The following is a 24664-nucleotide window of genomic DNA, read 5'->3' as shown; positions in this document are numbered from 1 at the left end:
GACACATCTGCTCGGTTAACGAAAGACCAGCAGCTAAAGCTTCGAAAAATCTACTAAGGCAACAAAGTGCCTGTTTCTGCTCGGTCAACGAAAGACCAGCAACTAAAGCTTCGAAAAATCTACTAAGGCAACAAATTGTCTGTTTCTGCTCGGTCAACGAAAGACCAGCAGCTAAAGCTTCGAAATACTACTAAGGCAACAAAGTGCCTGTTTCTGCTCGGTCAACGAAGACCAGCAGCTAAAGCTTCGAAAAATCTACTAAGGCAACAAAGTGCATGTTTCTGCTCGGTCAACGAAAGACCAGCAGCTAAAGCTTCGAAAAATCTACTAAGGCAACAAAGTGCCTGTTTCTGCTCGGTGAAAGACCAGCAGCTAAAGCTTCGAAATACTACTAAGGCAACAAAGTGCCTATTTCTGCTCGGTCAACGAAAGACCTGCAGCTAAAGCTTCGAAAATTGTACTAAGGCAAGTAAGTGCCTGTTTCTGCTCGGTCAACGAAAGACCAGCAACTAAAGCTTCGAAAATTGTACTAAGGCAAGTAAGTGCCTGCTTCTGCTCGGTCAACGAAAGACCAGCAGCTAATTTCTCAAAATTTTACTAAGGCAAGTAAGTGCCTGCTTCGGCTCGGTCAAGGAAAGGCCAACAGCAAACTCTACGAAAGTTTCTCCAAGGGAAGCAAATGTCTGCTCTTACTCGGTCATCAATAAACCAGTAGATAATTTTACAAAAGTGGTGATCAGGCAAATAAATGCCTATTCCTGCTCGGTCCACCAAAGAACCAGCAGGCAAAATTAGATAAATTGTCAAGTTAATTTGCAAAAAAAAATCCATGAGCAAACACCAGACAAGAGAGCCAATGGAAAGCAACTAGAAATTTTATAAATGATTAATTGTTTACAAGACTAATGGAACTTTAAAGTCTATACAAAAATAGACCTAAGGATTAGGAAGGTCGACAGCTTCTGCATGTGAAGGATTAGCTATCTCAAGAGGTGGAAGATCAGCAATACTGGGAGGAGGCGGCACAGACCCTTATCCCACTTCAAAAGCACGTCCCCCAGCTCCCCCCTCCTGCACCCCATCCAAAGGAGCCTCCGCCTGATCCTGCTCACCCTGCTCCTTATCTCCCTGGCCGACCTCAGCCATATACCTCTCCACTCCAGCCTCTAATTTGCTCATGTCCAGTTCGAGATATTCTTCTTTGAGCACGGACATAATGCACTTATAGCTGAAAGCAACTCCAGAGTCGTACTCGGTATCTAGCCGATCATCCACGTCAGCGGATTTGCCCTTCGCTTCGGCCAGCTGTTCCTCCAGGGATTTGATTTCCCCCTCAAGGGCGGTCCTCAGAGTATCCCTTTTACTTTGGGCAGCCTGAAGATCAGACTTCAAGTCACCCAACTCGCCCTCAAGCTTGGAGGTAGTGGACTCAGCAATTGCAACTTTCTCCTCCAGCTCCGTAACCTGCTTGTTCAGCTCGGCCAGCTTCTCCTTCGACCGATCAGCAGACTCAACCCGCTTCTTCAAGTCCTGATTTTCAGCTTGGAGTTTCCTTTCATGGCGCGTGACCCTGTTCTTGTAGCAGGAAACTATGGTATCCAGCTTGAAGGAGACCCTCTGGACAGAACCAGCCAATTCATTGAGATTCATACTCTCAATGTCTTGGACCATTTTCGGTCCCACTGACTTTCCATAATCCCTCTGATACGGGGTCAAGTAATCACCCTGATCACGAGCCGAAAGAGGGAAAGATCGATCCCCGGAGCGAGTGCTGACCTCAGAACTTTTTTCAGCAACTTTCTCCCTACCACTCTTACGAGGTGGGGGAGGGGGCAGAGCAGGAACAGGAGCCTTAGAAGGGCCGACGCTGGACTTCTTTGGAGGAGGAGGAGGAGAATTGCTGGAGCTGCTCGAAGTCCGACCACGCTTTCTGGTCATAGCGCTGAGAATCTTGCTATCCATCCCTACAGCTATGTCGACTAAGCCCGGCCCGACCAGATTGGTTGACGACAAGAGGTCTTGGCAGGTAGACGCGTTCAATAGAGCCGTTTCCACCTGAAGCAAAGGTCGATCCTCAAGCCCCCCGATCAAACCCCACGACTCTGAAATAGCAAAGAAGGTTAAAGAACCCAATAAATGGCAGTTTGATTAAGAATTTAGGCAAAAAATGAACGACCTGGGGTGACAAAATTCGTGGGAAGGTAAATATCACCACCCAACGAATGAGCTGCCGGACACCAATTTCCCCCAGCAAAGAAGAATTTGTTCTTCTAATTTTTGCACGAAGAGGGGAAGCCGGTGATTGGTTTCCTCTTCGCAGAGCTCGACATGAAATAATACCAGCCTGCTTCCTTCGGGCTACTCCTCAGCTGGTATAGGTGCTTCACTTCAACAAGGGAGGGCTCCTCTGATCCACACCTCTCCCACAACACATACATAGCCGAGAGAACCCTCCACCCGTTGGGATGTAGCTGACCTGGGGCCAAGTGCATACCACCCAGTATCTTAGAAAAATAGCTTTGAAGGGGCAGCCGAGCTCCTAATTTGAAGCTCTCCAGATGCATTGTCACATACCCACGCGGAGGCCGACTGAAAATGTCACCTTTCCCAGGAACTACCAGGAGAACATCCGCAGGAATGTTGTAAAGGTTCCTCAGCTTGAACCGATCAGTTTGGGTGGTCGCACTGTGAAGTCAATAGGGTAAGAATCTGCCTCCACCCTATGACCAAGGTGTCTTCTCTGAGGGGGTCTGCTCGGTCCGGAACTACTCCCCCCACCATCACCAACTCCTTCAGGGACCCCAACCCCACCATAGCTGTGGTTCTCACCAGAGCCCGACGCAGGTCCACCTCTATTCCTTACAAACTCTAGTTCGGAGAAGGGAGAGACAACCAGGGGGCGTGGGTACTCAAGGGTATCCCTGCCATGGGAAGGACCTATACTACTGGAGGGACCTAAGAAATCGATAGGTATTGGCACGTTGAGGCCTGAATCCCCTGATTCTTCATCACCCTCATCAACAATTAACTTTCTTTTCCGGTTTGACATATCGGAATCCCAAAAGAAAAACAAAGAAAACTCGAATATACGGATACAACAGGGGGGCAACACAAAACCCAATCAACAACAACCAAAGCAGGAGTTAAAGGCTGTACCTGGAATACACTGGCACTGATAATGTTGCTGTGATGAAGGTAAAATCCCGCAAACGGAAGTCCCAGACGCAGAGAGTGTGAACGAAGTTCGTAGGAATTGACTCGCGACAGAAGAACGAATAGAACGAAACAACGAGGATTTAAGTCTAGGGATTGGAAGCGAAAAGGGAAATGAAAGCATTTAAGTGAGGGAGATGCCAGCTCACTCACCAAATATCGAGGACAGATAGCCCGTCGTTTCAAGTTTCAAATTTCAAATGCGAAGAGTCTGAAAAGGCCATGTCACTAACCGTTATAAGAGGCCAACTTAGATGAAAGCTCAGATAGGCAATGGATACACTCATTCAGGCCCATGTTCAGGTCGGGAACCCCCCAGAAGAAGAATGATGCCTCAGGTCAGTTCCAATAAACAGAAGATCAGATGAGAAGCTCCCCGGGTTGGTAAGATTTGACCATCAGTTTCTACTCTTAACTCATTTCACTCGCCAGACCAGAAACTGAGGGACTGGTGTTGAGTACATAAAAGCACCAGGTCGGCCATGCAACTATTTCCACCCCAGCACGGATCGCTTCAGCCAAGTGATGCGAGCAGAACACGGGAGCAAACATGAGCCGACCAAAGATGAGTACAACCAGGAAAACATACCGACCATAGGTATATACCGAGCCGATACTCATCCCCAAGAAAGCGGGAACACGATCCCACAGAAACGCGGTAGTTGCGCTTTTCTCAGAACCGTTGAAGGGCACGCGAGACCCACGTTTGCCCACAATGTAACAGTTAGAGCCCCATGAGGGGCTACCACCACCCGAAAAAGGAGGGATACAGGATAAACGGAAAACGGGAGACAGAGGGCGGCTATAAAAGAGAAAGAAATCGATGAAGAAAAGGATAGAAAAACGGAGAGAGGGAAAACGCTGCCAAATTGCAACCAGGCCATTTCCTTACAAATTTCTAACAAACTTCTTGAATCCAAATTACATTGTTTTCCCGTAAATACCTTGTGCTAACTTAGGCATCGGAGGGTTTACGCCGGCAAAACCACCGGCGTCTCTGACCCATTTTTGTGAACACAGGTCTAATGAGAGAAAGGAGGGTGATTCCAGCCTTAGTGGTTCGAGCAAACAGTCGATAACATAAACGTTGGTGAAAGAATCTGATCGGTCCAAGGGCGAGCAGATTTCAGCATCAACAAATACTAACCCAAACCAAACCGAAATAATTGGTTCACATTTGCAACAATTTTTATCAACTAAAACACACTAAGCAAAGCTCACCAAACGTATAGCGTTAGAAAAAAGAAGTCTATTTCTTATCCGTGAATAATAAATAATTAAATGAAATTTTCACTTTTTTAGAAAAGCTCCAATCTAAGCCACTCTATGCTATGAAAGACATGCATCAATCAATAATATTTAATACAATTTGCTTCAAGACAAACCAATCGAAAGCATGAACCAGGAACATGCGGCGATTGTTTATAATAACATTAATAACAATAATTAAAAAATAATAAGTAATCTACTAACTGAAGAGATGGATTGGAAACCGTTGGAGACGATGGCAGGGATGGAAGCGACAACAGCTGGATCGGAAGCGAATGGGCGGCGGAGTGAGGAGTGAGTCAGTCGTGAGGTTAGTGAGCCGGAGCGTGGGCGTCGGCTGGACGTCTGTGGGTTGCGCTAGGAGGGGGATTGTGCTGCTATTGTGGAGGAAGATTAGAAGAGGGGATTATCGAAGGCTTTGGCAGTTAGTTTAGGGATTTTGAAATTGGAATTGGGATTTCGGCGTGCGCGAGTGAACGGTGAGAGATTTATAAATATATATTAACTTTTTTAAAGGTCCAACGTGATCGGGTTTTAATTGGCTCGGATTCAACCTGAACCGAAATTAAAACACGTCGGGTTACAATTTTCAACCCGTTCAAATTTTATATGTTAACTCAAATCAAACCAAATCCCAAATAAATTTCGGATTTGATTCGAATCGGTTTGCCCACCCCTAAATTACAGGCGAGGCCTCCCTAACTACAGTTTTCAATAGGGGTGGGCACAGTTCAGTCAGATTTGGTTCGAATCGAAATTAAGCAGAACTGATTTAAATCAGTTATTTTATAAAAAGAATTAAATAAGAACCGAACTGAATAAAAACTGAATATAAATGGATCTTTTTGGTTCGGTTCGATTCAGTTTTTTCCGTTTTGGACCTATTGGGCCTATTTTGAATTTCTAAATTTTAGCCAATTAGACCTCATGAATGTAATAATTTTTTTCAACAATTAATTTATCCTAATTTCATTACAAATATTAACAATAAATACAAAGTATTCAAAACACATTTAATCACTAATTTCTGAAATTGTAACATATATATATATCCGTAATCGTGTGTGTGCATGTCTATTTTAGTTATCTTACACAACCAATTAAAATTTAACACATGTCTATTTAAATAAAATTCTAAGAATAATTCGGTTTTTCGGTTCAACTAAGTGAATCGAATACCGAACCTATATTTCAGTTTTTTTTACAAACTATATATTTTAGTTATTTTTAAAATTAAAACCGGTCCGAACGGTACGGTTCGGTTTGGTTTTCTCTAGTGCACGGTTTTTTTGCCCACCCCTAGTTTTCAACTTCCACCCTAGATACATACATACATACATACATATATACATACATACATACATACATACATATAGAAAACTACACCTAATTTTATTGCCAATAATCTTCAACAATATTTCTATACTTAATATAACATATTAGAAGAACTTCATCACCAAAAGTTGGAAAGGGACCATAATAAATTTTTTACAAGAGTAGGTAAACCTATTGATTTTTTTTCCTTTTTTTATGTGATGATTTCAGATATAGTATTTTTTAAATTATTCATTCAAGTTATTACCAATAATTTCTTAGTTAGTTTATGAATTACGTTGTAATTATCCATAAACTTTGACAAAACCTAAAATTAATGATAAAAGGTGTTGATAACGAGTTGAATATACTCGATCTCAATTGAAGCATGATCAATTAAGTCTCTTGAAAAATTCTTGACTTCTTTAACGATGTTAGAGTTGAGTATACTCGACTTTAATTTGAATCATGACCAATTAAGTCCCTAAAAAATTCTTGATTTCTTTCATAGAAGTCTAGTGATGAGTTGGGTATCCTCTACCTCAACTGAATCACGACCAATTAAGTCCCCTAAAAAAATCTTGACTACTTTCATGGAAGTTGGGTAATGAGTTGAGTATATGTGATTTCAATTGAACCACAACCAATTAAGTCCTCTAAAATTTTGAGATGTTTTCATGGAAGTCCGGTAATCCTAGACTTCATTTGTATCAATAAGTAATCATCTTACAAGATATACAATAATTATTAAAAAATAATAGTATATGCACCAACTATAAATTTTCATGGAAGTCCGCGGATGATTAAAAGTACGAGCAAGTCAGGATGTCAAGAAAAATTATTTCAAGGACAGGCAAGAGAGTTAAATAAAATTATTTAGCACAGGCGCATAAAATTTTGTGCAAACATCCGCGGCTAATCATATCTCCATAGAGAAAGAAAATGATGTTGCCAATTGAATAATTCAGCTATACTATTCATCTTGCCAATAGTCTTCGATAACATTTTCATTCTTAATATATATTAGAAGAAAACTTCATCACGAAAGGTTGGAAAGTTACAATAATGAATTTTTTTTCTCAAGAGTTGGTAATGGCATTAATTTTTAATGTGATGATTTCAATTATAGTATTTTCAATTTATTTACCAATAATTTCATTTTTGGATTATGAGATCCGCTGCACTTACACATAAACTTCCACAAAACTTGAAAGTAGTGATGATAAAAGAAATAGACGCTGAATTTCCTTCTATTCTTTATGTTAACTTTGCTAGTGCTTAATACCAACTATTATTTAATACAGAAACCAAACAACTTTTATAAATGGGTTAATTGTGCTGGGGTGACTAATTAATATTGTAGGGCACGTTACTTAGGCTCCCTTAGTGTGTGCACATTAGTTTGTTTGGTGTTGTGGCTTCCATGAATAAGGAGCTTTGATTATGAAATATAATAAAAGTAATACAAGTTTTTCATCGAACAATGATAGCATATATAATATCACCTTAATTTATTGTCAACAATTACAAGTAGTTTAGTAAATACTTAACAAATGATACAACTACAGCTACTAGAAAAAACAGCAAATGTACGTAAGATCTAATATTCTTCTTCACTCAACTCATTTCATAGAACACATTGTTGAAAAGTCAGCAGCCGCCAGCCAAAGCCAACTTTGCAACAGCTAGCATGCAAACTTTGGAGAAGCAAAATCAAATTGAATTTGTAAGCCGAAAAGAAAGAATGGAAAAAGGGGATGGATTGAAAATAATAATAATAATTTATTATATTTTCAATTATTTTATTCTTTGCATAGTAATTCATTTCTCCTATAAATAGTTAAGGATTTCATTCATTTGAAATCATCCCAAAATTGTTAAGCTTATAAGTTTCTAAGCTTTTGAGAGAAGTGAGAGAAGTGTGTCTGGGGAATTTATTTTTCCTGCAGAGTGTGAGAATACTGGGTATATTTGGGTTTCTAGGAAGTGAGATTCGTTACTCAAATATTGTATTCTATTAATTGTTAAATAAACAATTATTCTTTCTTGCCTCCGTGGATGTAGGTTTAATTATCGAACCACGTAAATTCTTGTGTCTTTTATTTTTTAGTAATTATTTAGTGTGCTTGATTCCGCATTCCGCGCACAACACACATCTCTAGATGTTTAAATCCCTCTAATTGCCACTCAGAATAAAGAAAATCTTACCCCAAGTACCTTTGGTCATCAGCCTCTAAATCCCCTATTTCCTGTTTGTTGCTCAGCAATATTCCCTTCAATGGATAATTGATTATGAGTGATCAAAAACTCATTTAGCATTTATGGCGATGTCAAGTGCCAAATTGTCCGTCCTCTTATCCTTTTTGCACCTTTCTGCCCTTCTTTGCAAATCGTATTATAATCTCTGTTTGCACTAACTGAGGTAAATTGCACTACAGTTGAGTCGAACCAAATTATCCAAAATTCAAGACCATCAGTTTCCTTTTTAATCAGAAAAGATAACGGCTTTCATTTTATCTGTTCTTGACATCGCACAATTTACAACTATTTTTATCTTAAAATTTATAGAAAAAATATTTAAAAAAAGAAAAAATAATTGAGGAAAGGAAACAAGTGAACTACATGTATGTAGGAGCCCTAACTCTATGGTGCTTGTTAAACATTTGCAATTGTACCCTGAAAGTTAAGGTTATTTTATAATTGTTTGATGAGAAATTATGTTAGCTTTCCAATTCCATCCCCTACATAAGTTTTACTTCTCGGTACCAGCTTGGCTAAGAAGGAGTTTTTTTTATTTGAATATGCCCCATTTGCCCTTAAATACCAAAATTTTACCCAATTGCATACATATTCCTCGAAGAAAGAGGTAAAAGTCAAAAATACCCTTAAAAATGCCATCTATCTACATTTCCTCGCCTCACCATTTCAAACACTTTCTCACACCTCACAATTCTTCCTCTCTCACGCCTTTCTCCCCTCTCACCATTTCATCTCTTACCTCCAATACAAAGGTTTTTGATAAATATATATAAACACTTCAAAAATTTTAAAAGAAAGTGCATTATCAAGTGGTGGATAAGGTATGTTTAAATCCAATATAAAGGTTTTTGATAAATATTTATAAACACTTTAAAAAATTAAAAGTAGTTGCATTATTACGTGGTGGATAAGGTATGTTTGAAACTTAAACATTTTATGTACTTAGGATTTGATTTCATTTCATTACAAGTATGTTTGCTAATAATTTATGAGTTTGTAATAGTAGATTATTCATTTTAGTGCTTGCACAAACAAGCACACACAATTGCATAAAATGTAGGGATTTAAGACCAAAATATTCAACTTAAGTTTTGGATGATTGAAAAATGATTTTGGGAAAAAGTCGAGTACAAAGTTGGGTAGATCGATTATTTAGTTGAGCAAGAAGTGAAGGAAAAGAGTTGATTAAGTTGATTACATAGTCGAGCAAGAAGTCATATAGGTTGAGTATCTAGTCTAGCAAAAACTGAAATTATTTGAGTAAGTTATGATGTAAGTCAGTTAGGAAGTCGAGAAATATGTCCAGTAATAGGAAGCCTAGTAGTAAAGTATAAGTAAGGTAATTAGTTGAGCAGTACAGAATAATTCAGTAATTAATGGAACAAGTCTCTGAACAAGTTGAGTAGAAGTCAAGTAAATTTATGAGTAAGTTAAGCATGAGTCGAGTAAGCCTATTTAATAGGTCAAATATTAATTTATGCTTATTTATATGTAAGTGTCTCATTTCTCTGTATTCATTTCTTTATTGCCATTAATTTATGCTTATTTATTTTCTTAATGTTGTTTAAACATGTACTAAATTCAAAATTGTTTGTCTATCTAGGGTTTGATAGAGAATTGTGGATGGCATATAGTCTTTAAGATGTCTTAGAGTTTTTGGAACATTGCTACAGTGCTTGGAGCAAGTGAAAAACTATCCTGAGTTATTTCATAAGGATTTTCCCTGCCAAAATAGTATAATGATGACTTTGATAATCGTTATGAGATGACATTGTATTTGACGTTTGTTGGATAATTTATAGTTGCTGCAAATGCTACTATTTTTTTTTTAATAATTATTGCATATCTTGGAAGATGATTACTTATTGATGCAAACGAAGGCTAGGATTATCGGACTTCCATGAAAACGTCTCAAATTTTTTAGAGGACTTAATTGGTTGTGATTAAATTGAAATCAAATATACTCAACCCATTACCCAACTTCCATGAAAAAAGTCGAGAATTTTTTAGGGGACTTAATTGGTCATGATTCAATTGAGGTCAAGTATACCCAACTCATCACTAGACTTCCATGAAAGAAATCGAGAATTTTTTAGGAGACTTAATTGATCATGGTTCAATTGAGGTCGAATATGTTCAACTCGTTATCTATCGTGATTAAAGAAGTCAAGAATTTTTTTTTCTAGGGATTTAGTCATCATGGTTCAATTAAGGTTGAGTATCCTCGAGTCATTACCCAACTTACATGAAAGATGTCCAAAATTATTTAGGGGACTTAATTGGCTGTGGTTCAATTGAAGCTAAAGTATACTCGATTCGTTGCCTGAGAATACTTAATTGAGAATATTTTCTTACTTTTTCTGATTTTTTTTTAAAGTATGCATGTATAAAATTAAAGAGGAATAATGGCATATTTTGGGCATTTTGGGGGCAATGGGCACGCAATTTTCCTGCTATGAAGTGCCAACATTGTTCTTCATCCTCTTTTCCCAATAAGTATTTGCAAAAGTGGGGGTGGTTTTTTTTTTTTTTGGGGGGGGTGGGGGGGGGGGGGGGGGGTGGTGTGGGAAGACCCTCCTCAAATATACTTAAGCTTCGGACAATCAGGCGTTTCTGATTTGAAAGTTGGAAATCACCAGTTCAGCTAGAGAGGAAGGAATCCTCATTCCTTTCTTCTCTACTGGATATGAACACCACATCGTCACATACTCTGCGGATTTAAAGTCGTCTGAGATAGCCGAATCTGTGCAGTCCCCACTCGAACAGTGCTTTGCGAATCTCCAGAACCTGAAGCTCGAGTGAATCAAAGTTGCCGGAGAAAGCCATCCTCTGGGGAAGCATGCCAATATCAGATTTTCCAGTACTAAAAATGTTGAAGAGAAGTCAGCTTGTACAAGCCGTTGGGCAGAGCCTCTAGTTTCTCACAACTTATGACGAGATTTCCCAGTTTCATAGACGGCATTCCTCCATTGGGGAAGACAAAAAGATGATCACACTGCCAAATTGTTTTAACTCTTGAAGATGGTGGAGCTTATGCACTCACCAGGCAAACTTCTACTATTTTCACAGCTCCAAAATATAATTTTTTCAAGAGATACATTAGCCGCAAGGTACCGAAGGGTGGCAGGCAACTCTGTTTCTAAAAATAAGGATGTGATAGATGGACAATATACATACATACAATGTAGTTACAAAATATTAGTAATCCACTTTTGTAATATCATCTGTCTCAAATTTGTGATAGAACACCTAGTACTTGAAAACTTACCTTTTATTTACATCGGATCAAAACAAACTTCATCTTCTCATCTGGGATTGCTGCTACACTAGAGGAGAAATCCAGTTACATAACGAGGGGGAAAAAAATGCAAATCGCCATTACACAGCGAATAACTACATCAGCGCACAAGGTAAGATGATGACACTATCACCATCACGAGGGACCTTGGGCTGTGTGTATATATATGTGTGTGTGCGTGTGTATTATACATTCAAAAATGGGGACTGCTACAACAACATAAATTACTGGATCTGATACGGTTGCACTACTAGTTACAATCTGGAGTTACAGATGGAGTGGACGACTGGTTGTTAGTCTCGCCACCGGAAGTACGTGTCTTGATATATGAACGTGCCGTTTCTAACATCAGTTCAACTTCTTTCTTGTACTGGCATAGAACAAAAGAATTCATTGCTTACTAAATTCATTCATATTTCAAAAATTATGGAGTTCATTTTTCATTGTAATAAAGAAAAGATTAATAAGGAAAATTGTACAATTAGAGTACCAACCTCGTTAACAGCACCTGTCTTGATTTTGGATTGCATGACACACCATTTCTTAAAATGTGCACCTGCAGATATTGCACAAACAGTAAATTCCAAGCACTAGAATTAAAAAAGAAAAGCAAGGTTGGAGTTGCTCAATATTTTGACCCACAGGTTCAATGCAATGCAACAGTAAGATTCTAACACCTTCAGCATTAATTTACATGCTTCTGTGTCCTCACAGGATGCCACGACAATTCTTGATGCAAGCTTGTTTCAACCATTATTAGGGCATGAAAAATCATCACAGCAATAGGAAAAGATAGTCAAAGAGATGAACATCAAACCAAAACTTACCCACTTTAATATCAATAGTAGAGGAATTTTCAGAAATGGTCTCCAAATGCCATCGACAATGAATCTGATACAGCAGAACAATTACATTGCATTAACAAAGTGGAATATTTCTCTTATAGGTTACAACCCTCTAAGCAAGGAAATACAACCAGAAAACACGTTACGCTAAAATATTTTGGAAAATGCTGGTTCACCTATCTTAGCACAGAAAAAAAGTAATGATGACCATACAAATTTTAAATATATCAGATGTTCTACTTATTTATTTTTTTAACATAATAAAATAAAACAAAATAACTTGTCTTGTTTAATTCAATTAACATTGACATCTAATAAGAAATGTGAACCAAAAGTATGATGTCCAAATAGAAAAATATTTCATACCTCAAAGTAAGACCCGAATGGAACGTCATGTGCCTGTTGGACTGTCTCGAAAACCTAAAAGAAAAGACACATGTTTAATCCAAAATTTACAAGAAAAAATCATTGACGTCAGATTTTAACAAGCAAGGTGCCATTTGAAGATAATAAGACAGAAATAATAACAATGCAAATTTTTTAAAACTATTAGATAATAAATAAGAAAAAACAATGGCAAGCACATTATCAATGTTGCCAAAAATTAAGGCAATGAGACAGATAGCCTTACAAATATTTTCTTATCTGGTGATAAAACTGCATGCTGATACTCCGTCATGGCTGTGTCAGGTGGACACATGGGACTGTTACAGAGAGATCTAAATGTGATCTCTCTTACTTGACCATCATATTCATCTGCAGCATGCCACTGTCCCATCTGGATAAAGCATGAGATAGTAAGCAAATATTTCAATATCAACCAACCGATATTCAGAATCCAGAAATAAAATCTTCTTCTTAGATGGAAAAGCACACGGAACTGGAAGGATAAGTGATCCATATGGATAATCATCAGAAACAAAACTGCTTACCCGGACCCTTATCAACCCCGAACCCCAAACAGAAGCTCTATTTGGATGGACAAGAGCAGGCCTTTTGAGGCAATATTTGCCCATTGAACTAGCAATTGGGCTAATATAATCATCTGAACTTCACAAGTAGTCCATACAGTGTACACAGGATAATTAGAACAAACAGAAGCAATACTCAGTGCTAACCAAACAAGGTTCCAAGTCCTACATCAGAATACATAACGTTGTTTCCTCCATAATTTGGTTTTTAAGGAACCGTTGTCCTAGACATCATGGAGAGCACTACCAGCTCAGCATTAGTCCTAATGCCTCTAATAAGCTTAACTCTAGAATGTGCAAATCCTAACTGCCAACGATATAAAAGAAAAATGGGAAATATCCTTTCCAAACAATCTTCTTTTCTATAATTTAACATATGTTTTAATTATCCTTGACATTCCACTGGCTGGAATGCCTAAACCAGGTATGCAACATATAAACTTCCATATCCAATTTAGGTACTTATATAATCAGCACCGTGTTTAAGGTACTTTTGCATCCTTTAAAGATTTAGCTCGTAATCCTTTTTAACATATCAACATGGATATTCCTTAAATCATAAATGCATTACCATGAGAAGCTCTTTTGTTCTTTTTCTTCATGGTAAAGAAAAATGCGTTGATCAAATATAGAGAATACAAAAGGAAGAAACAATTTTCTAGGGTCTATGATTTCAAAAAATGGACTTGGACTTACAACAAGATTAGTATCCTTTCTAGCTGCACGATACTCATTTGTGAACGTAGAATCATCACTAAACAATAAAGTAAAGAACTGTTCCGCTGTGCATGGGAAAACATCCTGCAAAATACATTAATGCATTCTATAATGGTAATAACACAACTTAAAAATTCATAGACCATGAAAGAAGGAAAAAGATGATGCGTACATTGTATATACCAACAAGAACCTCTTCTTTGATAAAAGGTTGAAGCTTTTCAGGTTTGGTGACTGTTTCTTCCGCAATCTTAGCCTGCCTTCTACTACCTCTAATGGAGCTACTATGTGCACGCAACGCCGATTCTGCCTTCTCCTATACAGCAGCAAGCAGATTGAATTAACTTTTTTCTTCATTAAATCATACTAGTCACAGAAAAAGTTCAGCAAAATACATATCCAAGATCTGATCCTAATCCCATTTCAAATGGGTTAGATGTATCTTGTCAGGACATATGCCCAAAATAAGTGTAGCAGCTCGGACACCAAAAGTTTCAGCAAAACTGAAAAAACTATCAATTCCAACAAGGAAGACAACCATCAATGCCTGACACAACAGGATAGAAAACTCCTTCACTGTTAGTAACATTAAAGAGACTGACTTTAACTTCTAAAATAGAACACAATAGTTGAACTTTGGCCTTTCTATGGTGGTAATTAAATGTGGGCGTCTTAAAAATGTGTTGACAAAGCCATGACTACTTAGCAGTTTATAGATGTGCCAAAATATGTACATATTTTTTTTTAATATGTATGTTTTATTCTCAACATTAGTGAATGAACTCCAGTAAAGGGGTACATCCTGCCACATGAGAAGTGTGTGAGATGTTTTAGTAGCAGCAATAGAGAAAAAGAGCTATATAGACAACAGAGAGGAAATATAATATCTACATTGTTTCTGTATTATATTACTAATAAACCAGAAGTATTGTATTACTAAAAACCCAGTATAAGAGTTCTATTTCGCTAAATCAAGAACTCGGAAAGACAGCTCATTGATGATACGACTCTTAGTAAATACCAGACAATGAAACCCCATGCATTCATATTTTAACTTCAACAAGTTGGAAAGAACTATGTGAATCTACTTATTTCCATAGTCATTATGGGGTTAGGAACCACTTAGCGATTTGTGTCAGACCTCTTCACAATTTTAAACGATGACCATTTTATCCATACAGTTGATAACCAAGATTAGAGTTGTAAAGGTCAATAATGATAAAAGTTACAGACACAATGATTCATGAAGCAATACGAACGAACCTTCTTCTCAGCCTCTAACATTTTATGATAGTTCTTTGCAATACGTTGCAATTGTCTCAAGGCATGATTCCTGTTCCAAAATGATGCAAATTTATATCTGACCCTACCTGAAAATGAAAGAGAAAATAAAGGCCAAAAAGAAACCTCAACAACTCAGATCAAACTGAAAATGCATCCAAATCACACATGATGTTCCACTATTCAATAACCTAAACAGAACACAAAAGTAATAATAACACCCATCAAGGAAAGCCAATACACTGGATATTAGTTCGTACGATAATTAGATGTTTTAAATGGAAGTTCATATTCAAATATATTACAATACACTCCAGTCATCATAGAAGTGCATGATTTTCAACAAACAAGAAATTGACCTAGTGTTTTACACCGACATGACATTTGAAACACAAGCATAACAGTAACCTTAAAAAGGGCATATTTCAGAGAATACTCGATAAATTTCTAAAGTGAGAGCTGGTGTATTTAAATGTAACTTTTCATTTAAATCAAAATATCAATCTGCACATCAGATTCAGAATTTTTACAGAGCAACCACTGAAGCCCTAAGGGAAAGCAATGAAACATAATTATTCAGAGGCAGCATTATGTAATGCTAGCATATCAAGCAAGGATAGTTCAAACTTAAGAAGAGTGAAACAGTTTACAAACTTGCATCAGGACACACAAATACCACACCACAATTATTGAAATCAAACACATTCTTATACAAAAAAAACTAATTAAAAAAGGAAGTAACAGGAAAGTTAGCTAAATTCATAATTAGGGTGAACCTTACATGCAATCAAGATTCTAACTGAGTGGGGCACTTTTTCAGAATCTTCATGCACTCAAGTCTACTAAGTGAATCCTATGACATGATTCATTACTATTTGCAAGCTGAAATAAAACATGTTAAAAATCAGGGCAAAGTTTGCAATTGAAATTAGTGCCACAAAAGTAAAGCTTTGCCAACACATCTGATGAAGCATCTATAATCCACTCCAGTTTGAACAAGCACTTCAAAGTCAAAAGGGAAAAAACCATTAAAATGGAGAAGTTTCAATAAATATAAATCCAGATATAGCATAAGACACTTTAAATTGACGAAGAACAAGCTAAATATCGACATGTCATAAAAACAAGATTTAACCATGAATCTGAAATAACAAATACCCTTACTCTGCTATGTAACACTATATTTTACCAACAATCAACAGTTTTTCTAACAAAATATCTCTCTCCCTTGCAAAATACAAAACCTGAATATATCATTTCAAACTTGAGACCAACCTGTCCAGTGGATCAAAATCAACAGTATATCCTTTATATACTTTGAAAATGAACTCAGTAAACCTCTAACGTGCCTGTATGGTAGGTAACACACTACAACAATCATACAATTCTTCGAATAATTTCATTATAAGAATTTAATGAAGAAAAAAACTCTTTACTTTTAAGCTAAATCCTTTGAATCCTCCCACACTCTGCTCTTCCATTCCTATTCCTCTATCAAACATAAAGTAGATAATTGAGTATACACTCACGAAACTTCCAAAGAGAACAAGTATGGACCAGCTGAAAAATGTTTTAAAAAGAAAAAAGAAACAAAGAAATGAATAGATAAAATGAAGATTATCTACCCATCATTTAAATTACTCCTTGAATTTGACAAAGTTGAAAAGTGTCTAATTTATCCTCTATGTCTAATTTTCTCCTCTATCTTTAATATTCAGTAAACATTCTTACTGCAGCTAGCATCTCCAAACTCTCTTTCTTTTCTTTCTTTTTTTTTGAATAAGAAACTGTATGTTATATTAATGATGAAGAATCATTACAAGGAGTGGACCAGCTGTCCACTGAGAAAGCAGAAAAGTGAAAAAAAAATTCTGTGCTATACAAAATATGTCAAAGATAGATGGGACACTAGCATCTCCAACCTCCTCCCGGAAAGGAACTATATTCTCCCCAAACTTTTAACTGCAATGGTGTTATTCCTTTTTTTAGGGAAAATTCCAAAACAGAAATTTGTCAAACATAGGGTTGATCCCCATCAATCACAGAATGAAGATGCTTATTTGCTATGACTAACTAACCAAACTAACGCATCATCCACACCCCCCCCCCCCCCAACCAAAAAAGGTGATTCCAGTACACAGAAGTGACATCATAAAAGTAGATCTATGTTTCAGATTATAACACACAAATACATCAACCAAATCAGCACTCAAAAGCTTGCACATATTTTATCACTAGCATGCTGACTCAATTGAAAAAATGCTGAGAATCAAAAGTGCAAGCCCAAAGCATGATTCTCTTCCAGATATGGAAAAAATTTGAAGGAAAACAAATTAAAAAAAAAATGTATAGACAAACCTTTTAAGCATTGTCAAAAAAGGAAATTGCCACTCACCATCTGGACTTCCCAAAGGAGGTACGCCATGCCCACCAGCACCCATCCGGAGAATAATTGTTATAGCAGGATTAATGAATGCATGCTGGCTCCTCCGTATCTACATAAAGAAACTTTTTATATAAGCACTTCATATCATTTATCACACCGTAGGCAGTAGGCACTGGATAAAAAAATATTTTCTGACAGATATCTTCAAAAGAAAAAGATTGAAAGAAATTACCTCATCAATATCTCCAATTGGTATAATCACCTGCCAAAAGAAAACAAAACGGCATTAAAACATGCAACTACCAATCATGCCCAATCAATTAGTAAGATTCTTCATGGGTATGCCGTAAATACTATCAGAATATTCTTAAGAGAAAAAAAAAACAGTTAAAAATAACTTAGCAAATGGCATAAAAGAAATACCAACTAACCTTCATCTGCTTTGAAAAGACATTAGAATGGAAGCATATGTGCCATGCAGAGACATACATACGGCCGTGATACAAGAATGACCTCTCAAGTGCACAAGAGTAACTATGTTCCACAAGCTGTAAGCAGAATCACTAAATTAAGGATTCATTCATATCCATAATCCAAAGGTTTCAAATGCTATAAGCTGAGGAGGTAAATAATTCTACCAAGTCATGACTGCTGTGCAACTGACCTCGTCTGGAAGGAGATTAAATATTGTTTGCAGAGGCCCTGGTTTTTGATGAACCACTGTTGGCCCTTGTTTATCCAAGGAAGCCCTTCTTCGAGCATTGGCTCCTGCATATCCATTCATTACCCTGCCAGTGAATACTACTCTGTCATACTTTTGAGAGCAATTACAATGGTAACAACAGAGGTCCACCAAATTTTGCAGTGAATGGGCAATCAGATAATTCTGTATCATACAGATTTAAAAGGGAAAACAATGTGACATAATCTTATTTATCGTGCACAAGAAGTTGATAAATAAATAATTAAATTTTAAGATAGGTCAATTAAAAGTTTGCTATCGGTGCAGAATAATATTGAACAAAGTACAAACAAACCACATTTTCAACTATAAATACAGAAATATCTCTCCCTCTCCCGAAAAACTCCAGATTGCCCCTTGTAGATGGGGTCCAAGATATAACAGAAATGTCCTTAACTTGAAACCAAGTCCAGACACAATATCTGAAATAGAACATTGTCACTGCCCTGCTCAGATACTTTTAGGGGAAAAAAAAGCATAAATACAGAGGATCCAAGAAAAAATAATATTGACAAAAAAACCACATTTTTAACTATAAATGCAGAAATCTCACTTCCTCTCCCAAAAACTCCAGATTCCCCCTTGTAGATAGGATGCAAGAGAAAACAGAAATGTCCAGAACTTGACCCCAAGGTCAGACACAATATCAGAAATATATCAATGCTATTGCCTGCTCAGATAATTATAGGAAAAGACACAGATGCACAGGATCTAAGACATAGGAAAAGTTCAAGAAACCATACAAAGAACCCTCTTTATCATTTTTCAACCCTCCTTCGCTCTTTATCCTTTTTAAACATTCCTTTATACACTTTCTAATTCTAACTAATCATCCCAGACACTCCTTTACTCTTTCCAACGCTAAACCACCAAAATAGCAACCATCAAGAAATATTCAAAACACTGTTTACCGTACAGGGCGAAGCAAGAGATCACCCATGAAAACATTCTTGAAAAGATTTCTTAAAATGAGTTATAACATTATTGACCAACCCCAACATGTAAAAGATTAAAAGAAAATTATAATTCCAGAATTCCTTATGGTAGAAGTTCTAGCAGAGATTAATTAAAGAAGAAAAAACTGTCTACACAATGACAGGCCAATGTTTTAGTGTAGGGGTCTAAATATTGTATACAAATGAAAAACAGTACAAACAAAAGCAAAAAGGACAAAAAAATGAATCAAAAGATACCTGGAAGCATTTACAGGCAGTTTAATTGTTTTAATATGTAGACACACCTGATAAAATGGTATTTTGGTTGGTTATTACATAAAATGAGCAAAACTGAAAAGGACAACAAATAATGAAAATACTAAAATAACATTACACAATTTACAAAAGAGGACTACCTGCCCAGACGGGCTATCTAAAGTATACCACACTGCACCAGTTTGGCCTTCACTTTCAACTGTCACAGTCACTGAACCAAGAACAGTACTTTTCCAAATTATATCCCAGTCATAAATTGTAACAATAATCTGTCAGGGCAGTAGATAAAGCTATTAGTATATTGAATGAAACAACCAAAAAAAAAATTCACAGGATCTCTCGCTACACATCGGATTTTCTATTTTAGGAAAAAATTGACAATTATACATTGATTGAAGAAAGTAACCAAATACAAAAGTGAACCTGTTGTCCACAAAGAAAATCAAAAGGACAAAAATATAAGGGCAGGGAAATAATCCATACAAAACCTATCCAACCACCCCTACAACATCACACCATATCAGTATGTCATTCATAACTACAATAGTCAGCGCCAAATCAATTTGAAAAAGTTGATTTTAATCACAAATCAACTGCACAAAAAGAGACACGCTGATATAGACAATTATGGACCATCAAGGAAATATAAATATTATAAAAGGAAGAGATTACTTTCACCAGTAACTTTAAATATCATTTAAACAAAATGGGTTAGGTCCAAGGATCTGATCAATGCATCAGGTAACGGAACAAACTCATTTTGGGCACTAAATGACAATAAACAAAACAATTAAAATATTTTGAATGTGTCTTAAGAGAAACAAGGATCTGCCAATAATATTTATGAGATTAGACCACAAGTGCATGCATAAATTCTCAAAGAACAAAACTTTTACTTATTGGCCAAGCTTTTACATGCAAGGCATAAACCGAGGGCCATGCAGTCAGCTCAGAATCACACTGTCTCTTAGTGGCATTTGATAAATTGTACTATTATACATTAAACATCTTTACCAGAACTAGACTCACAACAATGATCTCCATCATTCAGCAACTGAAACCACTAAGTCAATCAATAATTAACCCAAACAAGAAACAGTAGTAAAAATGGTGAATCATAACAGGAACCTGAACAGGAAGCTCATCAACAGAAAAATTAAACTCCTCTCCCCACATTGGATTTCTGGAACCAGGGACCATTGAACTGCACCAACAACACAAGAAGAAATTTTATAACTGCAGGCACAATAAAGTTAGAACTACACAGTATAAAACCAACCAAACATTTATCACAAGAAAATAAGAGGACATTTACTAAAGCATGAAAGTATTTTACCATTTAAAACGTAAATAAATTAGTTGCAATTCCTGATTTTGATCAACTAACAAGTTCTTTTTAATATTCAACTGTCCCATCTCTTATTTAAAAATCACATACTAGCACACAATTCATATTCATGCACTCCATTAATAAATGAAACGTTTGCCCCCATTCATTTCTAAAGATGCAAACAGATCAAGTATGAAATCAAGCAGGAACATTCCCAAGTAACTTGAGGAGCTTATATTAAACATGCATAATAAAATAAAACACAAAAGCCTAGCCATATACCTTCATTAAATCTTCAGGATCAAGTTACCCAACTTTCAGTCTAAATGGTACCACAATTTCTTAAAACCCTCATTGTACAGTTATACTCTCTCATGTTCCCAAATAACAATTAAATATAAATGCAAATTGGTGATGGCACCGAAATCTAACAATAATAACCTGAGGAACTGAAAGATCTAATCGTGAAAGAAATTCAACGAATCAGTTGGAAATAATCACCTATTAAGAAAAATGTGAACAAGCAGAAGATAGATCAAATAACCTGAATCGTTTTTCTGAACCACAAGTAATGATGGCATATGGATCTGATGTGCCATTTAAGTTTGCACCAATGAGATTCTTAGCTGCCAACAATTCCAACTGAAAAACAGGGCAAACAAAATCTTGTTCTCAAACCAAAGGAGATTCCATAACATTGGTCAAGACATAATATTTAATCCTATGAAAACTTGCAGATGATTGAATTCATTTACAGCTTCACATATACCAGATTAAAGCATAAACAAGATCAAAAAGAAAAGATACCTTAATTAAATATGCAGAATTGGTTTGAGGGTCTCCTTTAAACTGGACCATCTACAAAATAAGTGAAGAACTGCATGTCAAAGAAGTGGAAAATTACTGGATGAAACAAGTGCCACGCAGAGTAGCCTATTACAGCAAACTGGAATTCCAATCTTGAAGTTAAAGGACAATGTAAAACTCAACAGCTTCAGCAATGTGGTCTTGACTTGCAAAACCAAGAAAAAATAACACGCTGCATTGAAGAAGATGATTGTAAAGCCTCAAACTTAAAATTTTTCGCGTGCAAGAAAGAACAGAAATTCTGTTATCTGCTTGCTAACCAATATCTTGAGATTTGTCCTTCATTCTCTTTCTATAAAAAGTGAAGCACACTATTTCATAGAGTCTTGTAATAACTATGGTCTAAACTAAGACAAACAAATATACTTGGCCAATTTAGTTACGATTTTGGCCCCAAATTACAAAATTGGTAATACACAGAAATCAATAACTTTCCCTTTCCTGTGTTTTTTGGCAACCAAAAACCAAAATATATTATTAAACATGAAAGACAACTGTCACTTTTCATGCATCAATCACATTACACAGCATGGAAATTATAAAGATAGGAATCAAACAAATAATGAATAACCAAAGCTCAAAGAGAAAAAGATTCCCTAATTGTAGTGAATTAGACACCAAGCTGCACAATCACATACAAGATCACACAGGTATTACATAAAATTAAAAATACAATTCATATTTGGGTAAATATCACCGACCACCTATACATTACAACTTTATAAAACTCAACCCTGATGTGTTAAAATTCATTAGATATATCCCTTGAAAGAAAGGAAATTTATCACGAGCCTCCCTCCAATTTCTAAACTGAAACAAGCCTTAGTGTATGTTTGCAGCTGTTATGTTTATGCTTAACTTTGAAAGCACAGTGGCATATGAGTTTGGTAATATCCAGATTTACTTGAGAGATAATATTTATCAACCACTAACCTATCAAAGCCCTAGACGGTGTATTCTTTTTTCGTAAACCTTTTTTGAATTTCATAAACCTAAATTAAACCAAAACTAAATGATAACAGAAGCAAAATCCACTAAAGAATTTTCCACAAAGAATAATGAGATGATTTGTATCAATCTCCGGACCATTGTAATGTATATGCACATATAAAAATAAATCCAATAATGTTCCCTTTCTTGATTTATTCTGCAAAGATCAAACTTCCCCCAACTTTCATTCATAGTTGGGAGCTATAATAACATACTAGATCAGTGACCCTAAAAAAAAAATAAAGAGGAAGAAACTTTCTCAATTTATTTTCCTTCAAAAAAGCACTATCAATCGTATAAAATATGAAACAAACAGAGGACAGCCGCTATCCAAAATGAATTGATAACCATCACGTTACTGATACAAAGATCTAAGCTCTATGAAAATTTAACACTTTGGCATCGAAAAGAAAATATCGGGTATTCTAGAAAAGAAATAGAATAGCATTTCATAATTAACTTACATATAAGAAAAAATAAATAATTTTTAAATAAACTGAATTTATTACAATTTTCCTATTCTATAAAATAAAGTAGAAAAAATGAAATGTCTTTGCACCTTGAGTCCAAAAAATATATCCAAACTAAAATTAAATTGTACTTGCAGTTGCTGATTCCAACCAACAGCAACTTTCGGATAAAAAGCCACAGTACCTCAAACCCCAAACATGCTCCTAGAATTGTCAAGAATCTTCCTTGCAGAGGAGGTTATTAATTAATGGAACATTCATAATTCTCTATTAACAAATAATCAAAGACTCCTTTTCATTATTCTACCCAATTGCCTAATCATATACAAGCATCAAATTCACCTCAATTTTTTTTGGCCCATTTTCATCAATCTTTCAACACTCAGACAAAGCTAATCCCTCGAAAAAAGTTAACACTTCAAATATTCTCATCATTTATATCAAAACTCAGCAGCGTCAAAAAGATTAAAAGTAAACAGAAAAAAAAGGTGAAAAAATAAAATTACTTTGACCTTGTCTTTATCATCAATAGCACTAATTGAAGAATTCTCAACAAGCTGCGATCGGTCAACGCCGAAATCTCCGGTTTTAGAAAAGAAAAACCAATAGGAGGCGATCACGCACAGCGACGCAGCCACCGTCACTTGAATCTCCCACCACGATGGTACCAGAATCTCCATTGCCGTTTCAATCATCATGTCTGTCGTTTTGGACCTTCTCTTTCTCTTTCTCTTTCTCTTCGTCTACCTCTAACTCCAACTCGACCTCCTCTCTTACTTTTAATTTAAAATTTTCGAATAAATTAATTCAAATGGGGGTTTTAAGGGTTTTGTTTGTTCGGAGAGAAATTAATTGAAAAAAAAAAGAAACAGAATAAGAAAATAAATAAATAAAAAAGAAAGTCAGAGAGAAAATTGGACCGTTGTACTTTGAAGGGCGACATTTAACACATGAAAATGGAGAAAGAGCCAGAGATGGAAACCGGTGAGGTTTTTTTGTGGCGAAAATATCCTCATCTTCGTTCGCCTAATTTACGGTTGTACCAATATATGTTAGCTGTAGTTTTGTACAATGTTGGGGGTATATTTGAACCTGGACATTAGAAACTTCAACTGACTTTGAATTTTATGCATGGAAGGAGACGGCGTGTAGACTGAGTTTCCAAGCACGATTCAATAATATTTAAATATTTTAATTTCTGGTTTTTTAATAAATTCCACGTGGGATATTTCCTGATTTTGTTCAATGATTTATAATTCTGACCTCATTAATAATTATAGAGAAAATAAATTGTTTATGATGATCTTGTAGATAATTGATATTATGTCTTAAAATACGTGTGGTGATGTATAACAAAAAATAATCGATAAAACTTATTAATAACAATATTAATAATTTTCTCTTTTTAAATTGTTTTCTAAATATAAACCCAAAAATTTATTTACTATCTAAAAAATTAATATAGTATTTGTACAGGTTTTTGATTCGATAAACGGAAAAT

General features: G+C 36.0%; 2 protein-coding genes across 5 annotated transcripts; both read right to left on the bottom strand.

Annotated features, from left to right (window-relative positions):
• Positions 1-1032: 1032 nt before the first annotated feature.
• LOC112099927 lies at positions 1033-3049 on the bottom strand. The gene is made up of 3 exons (XM_024187459.1): positions 2665-3049; positions 2345-2614; positions 1033-2102 (listed from the first exon to the last, which is right to left on the bottom strand). Exons 1-3 carry the CDS (start codon positions 3047-3049, stop codon positions 1033-1035), a joined length of 1725 nt encoding a protein of 574 aa, XP_024043227.1.
• An 8259-nt stretch (positions 3050-11308) lies between these two features.
• LOC18047633 (BAG-associated GRAM protein 1) lies at positions 11309-24295 on the bottom strand. Of its 4 annotated transcripts, none has more exons than XM_024188138.1 (18): positions 23670-24295; positions 21644-21694; positions 21381-21478; positions 20635-20710; positions 19647-19775; positions 19489-19535; positions 18218-18341; positions 17985-18101; positions 17786-17815; positions 17563-17662; positions 15150-15256; positions 14059-14202; positions 13866-13970; positions 12830-12976; positions 12565-12618; positions 12181-12244; positions 11848-11909; positions 11309-11723 (listed from the first exon to the last, which is right to left on the bottom strand). In XM_024188138.1, the coding sequence occupies exons 1-18, from the start codon at positions 23859-23861 to the stop codon at positions 11604-11606; spliced, it is 1767 nt and encodes a 588-aa protein (XP_024043906.1). In that variant the 5' UTR covers positions 23862-24295; the 3' UTR covers positions 11309-11603. The 4 variants fall into 4 exon arrangements, with proteins under 4 accessions (XP_024043906.1, XP_006442786.1, XP_024043907.1 ...); XM_006442723.2 differs by having other exon boundaries at positions 23676-24295; XM_024188139.1 differs by having other exon boundaries at positions 21644-21685; positions 23676-24295.
• Positions 24296-24664: the final 369 nt, after the last annotated feature.

This window comes from Citrus clementina, unplaced genomic scaffold (assembly GCF_000493195.1).
Source record: "Citrus clementina cultivar Clemenules unplaced genomic scaffold, Citrus_clementina_v1.0 scaffold_3, whole genome shotgun sequence".
Classification (NCBI taxonomy): domain Eukaryota; kingdom Viridiplantae; phylum Streptophyta; class Magnoliopsida; order Sapindales; family Rutaceae; genus Citrus; species Citrus x clementina.
The sequence above is the reverse complement of the archived record's forward strand: the minus strand, read 5'-3'. Positions and strand labels throughout refer to the sequence as shown.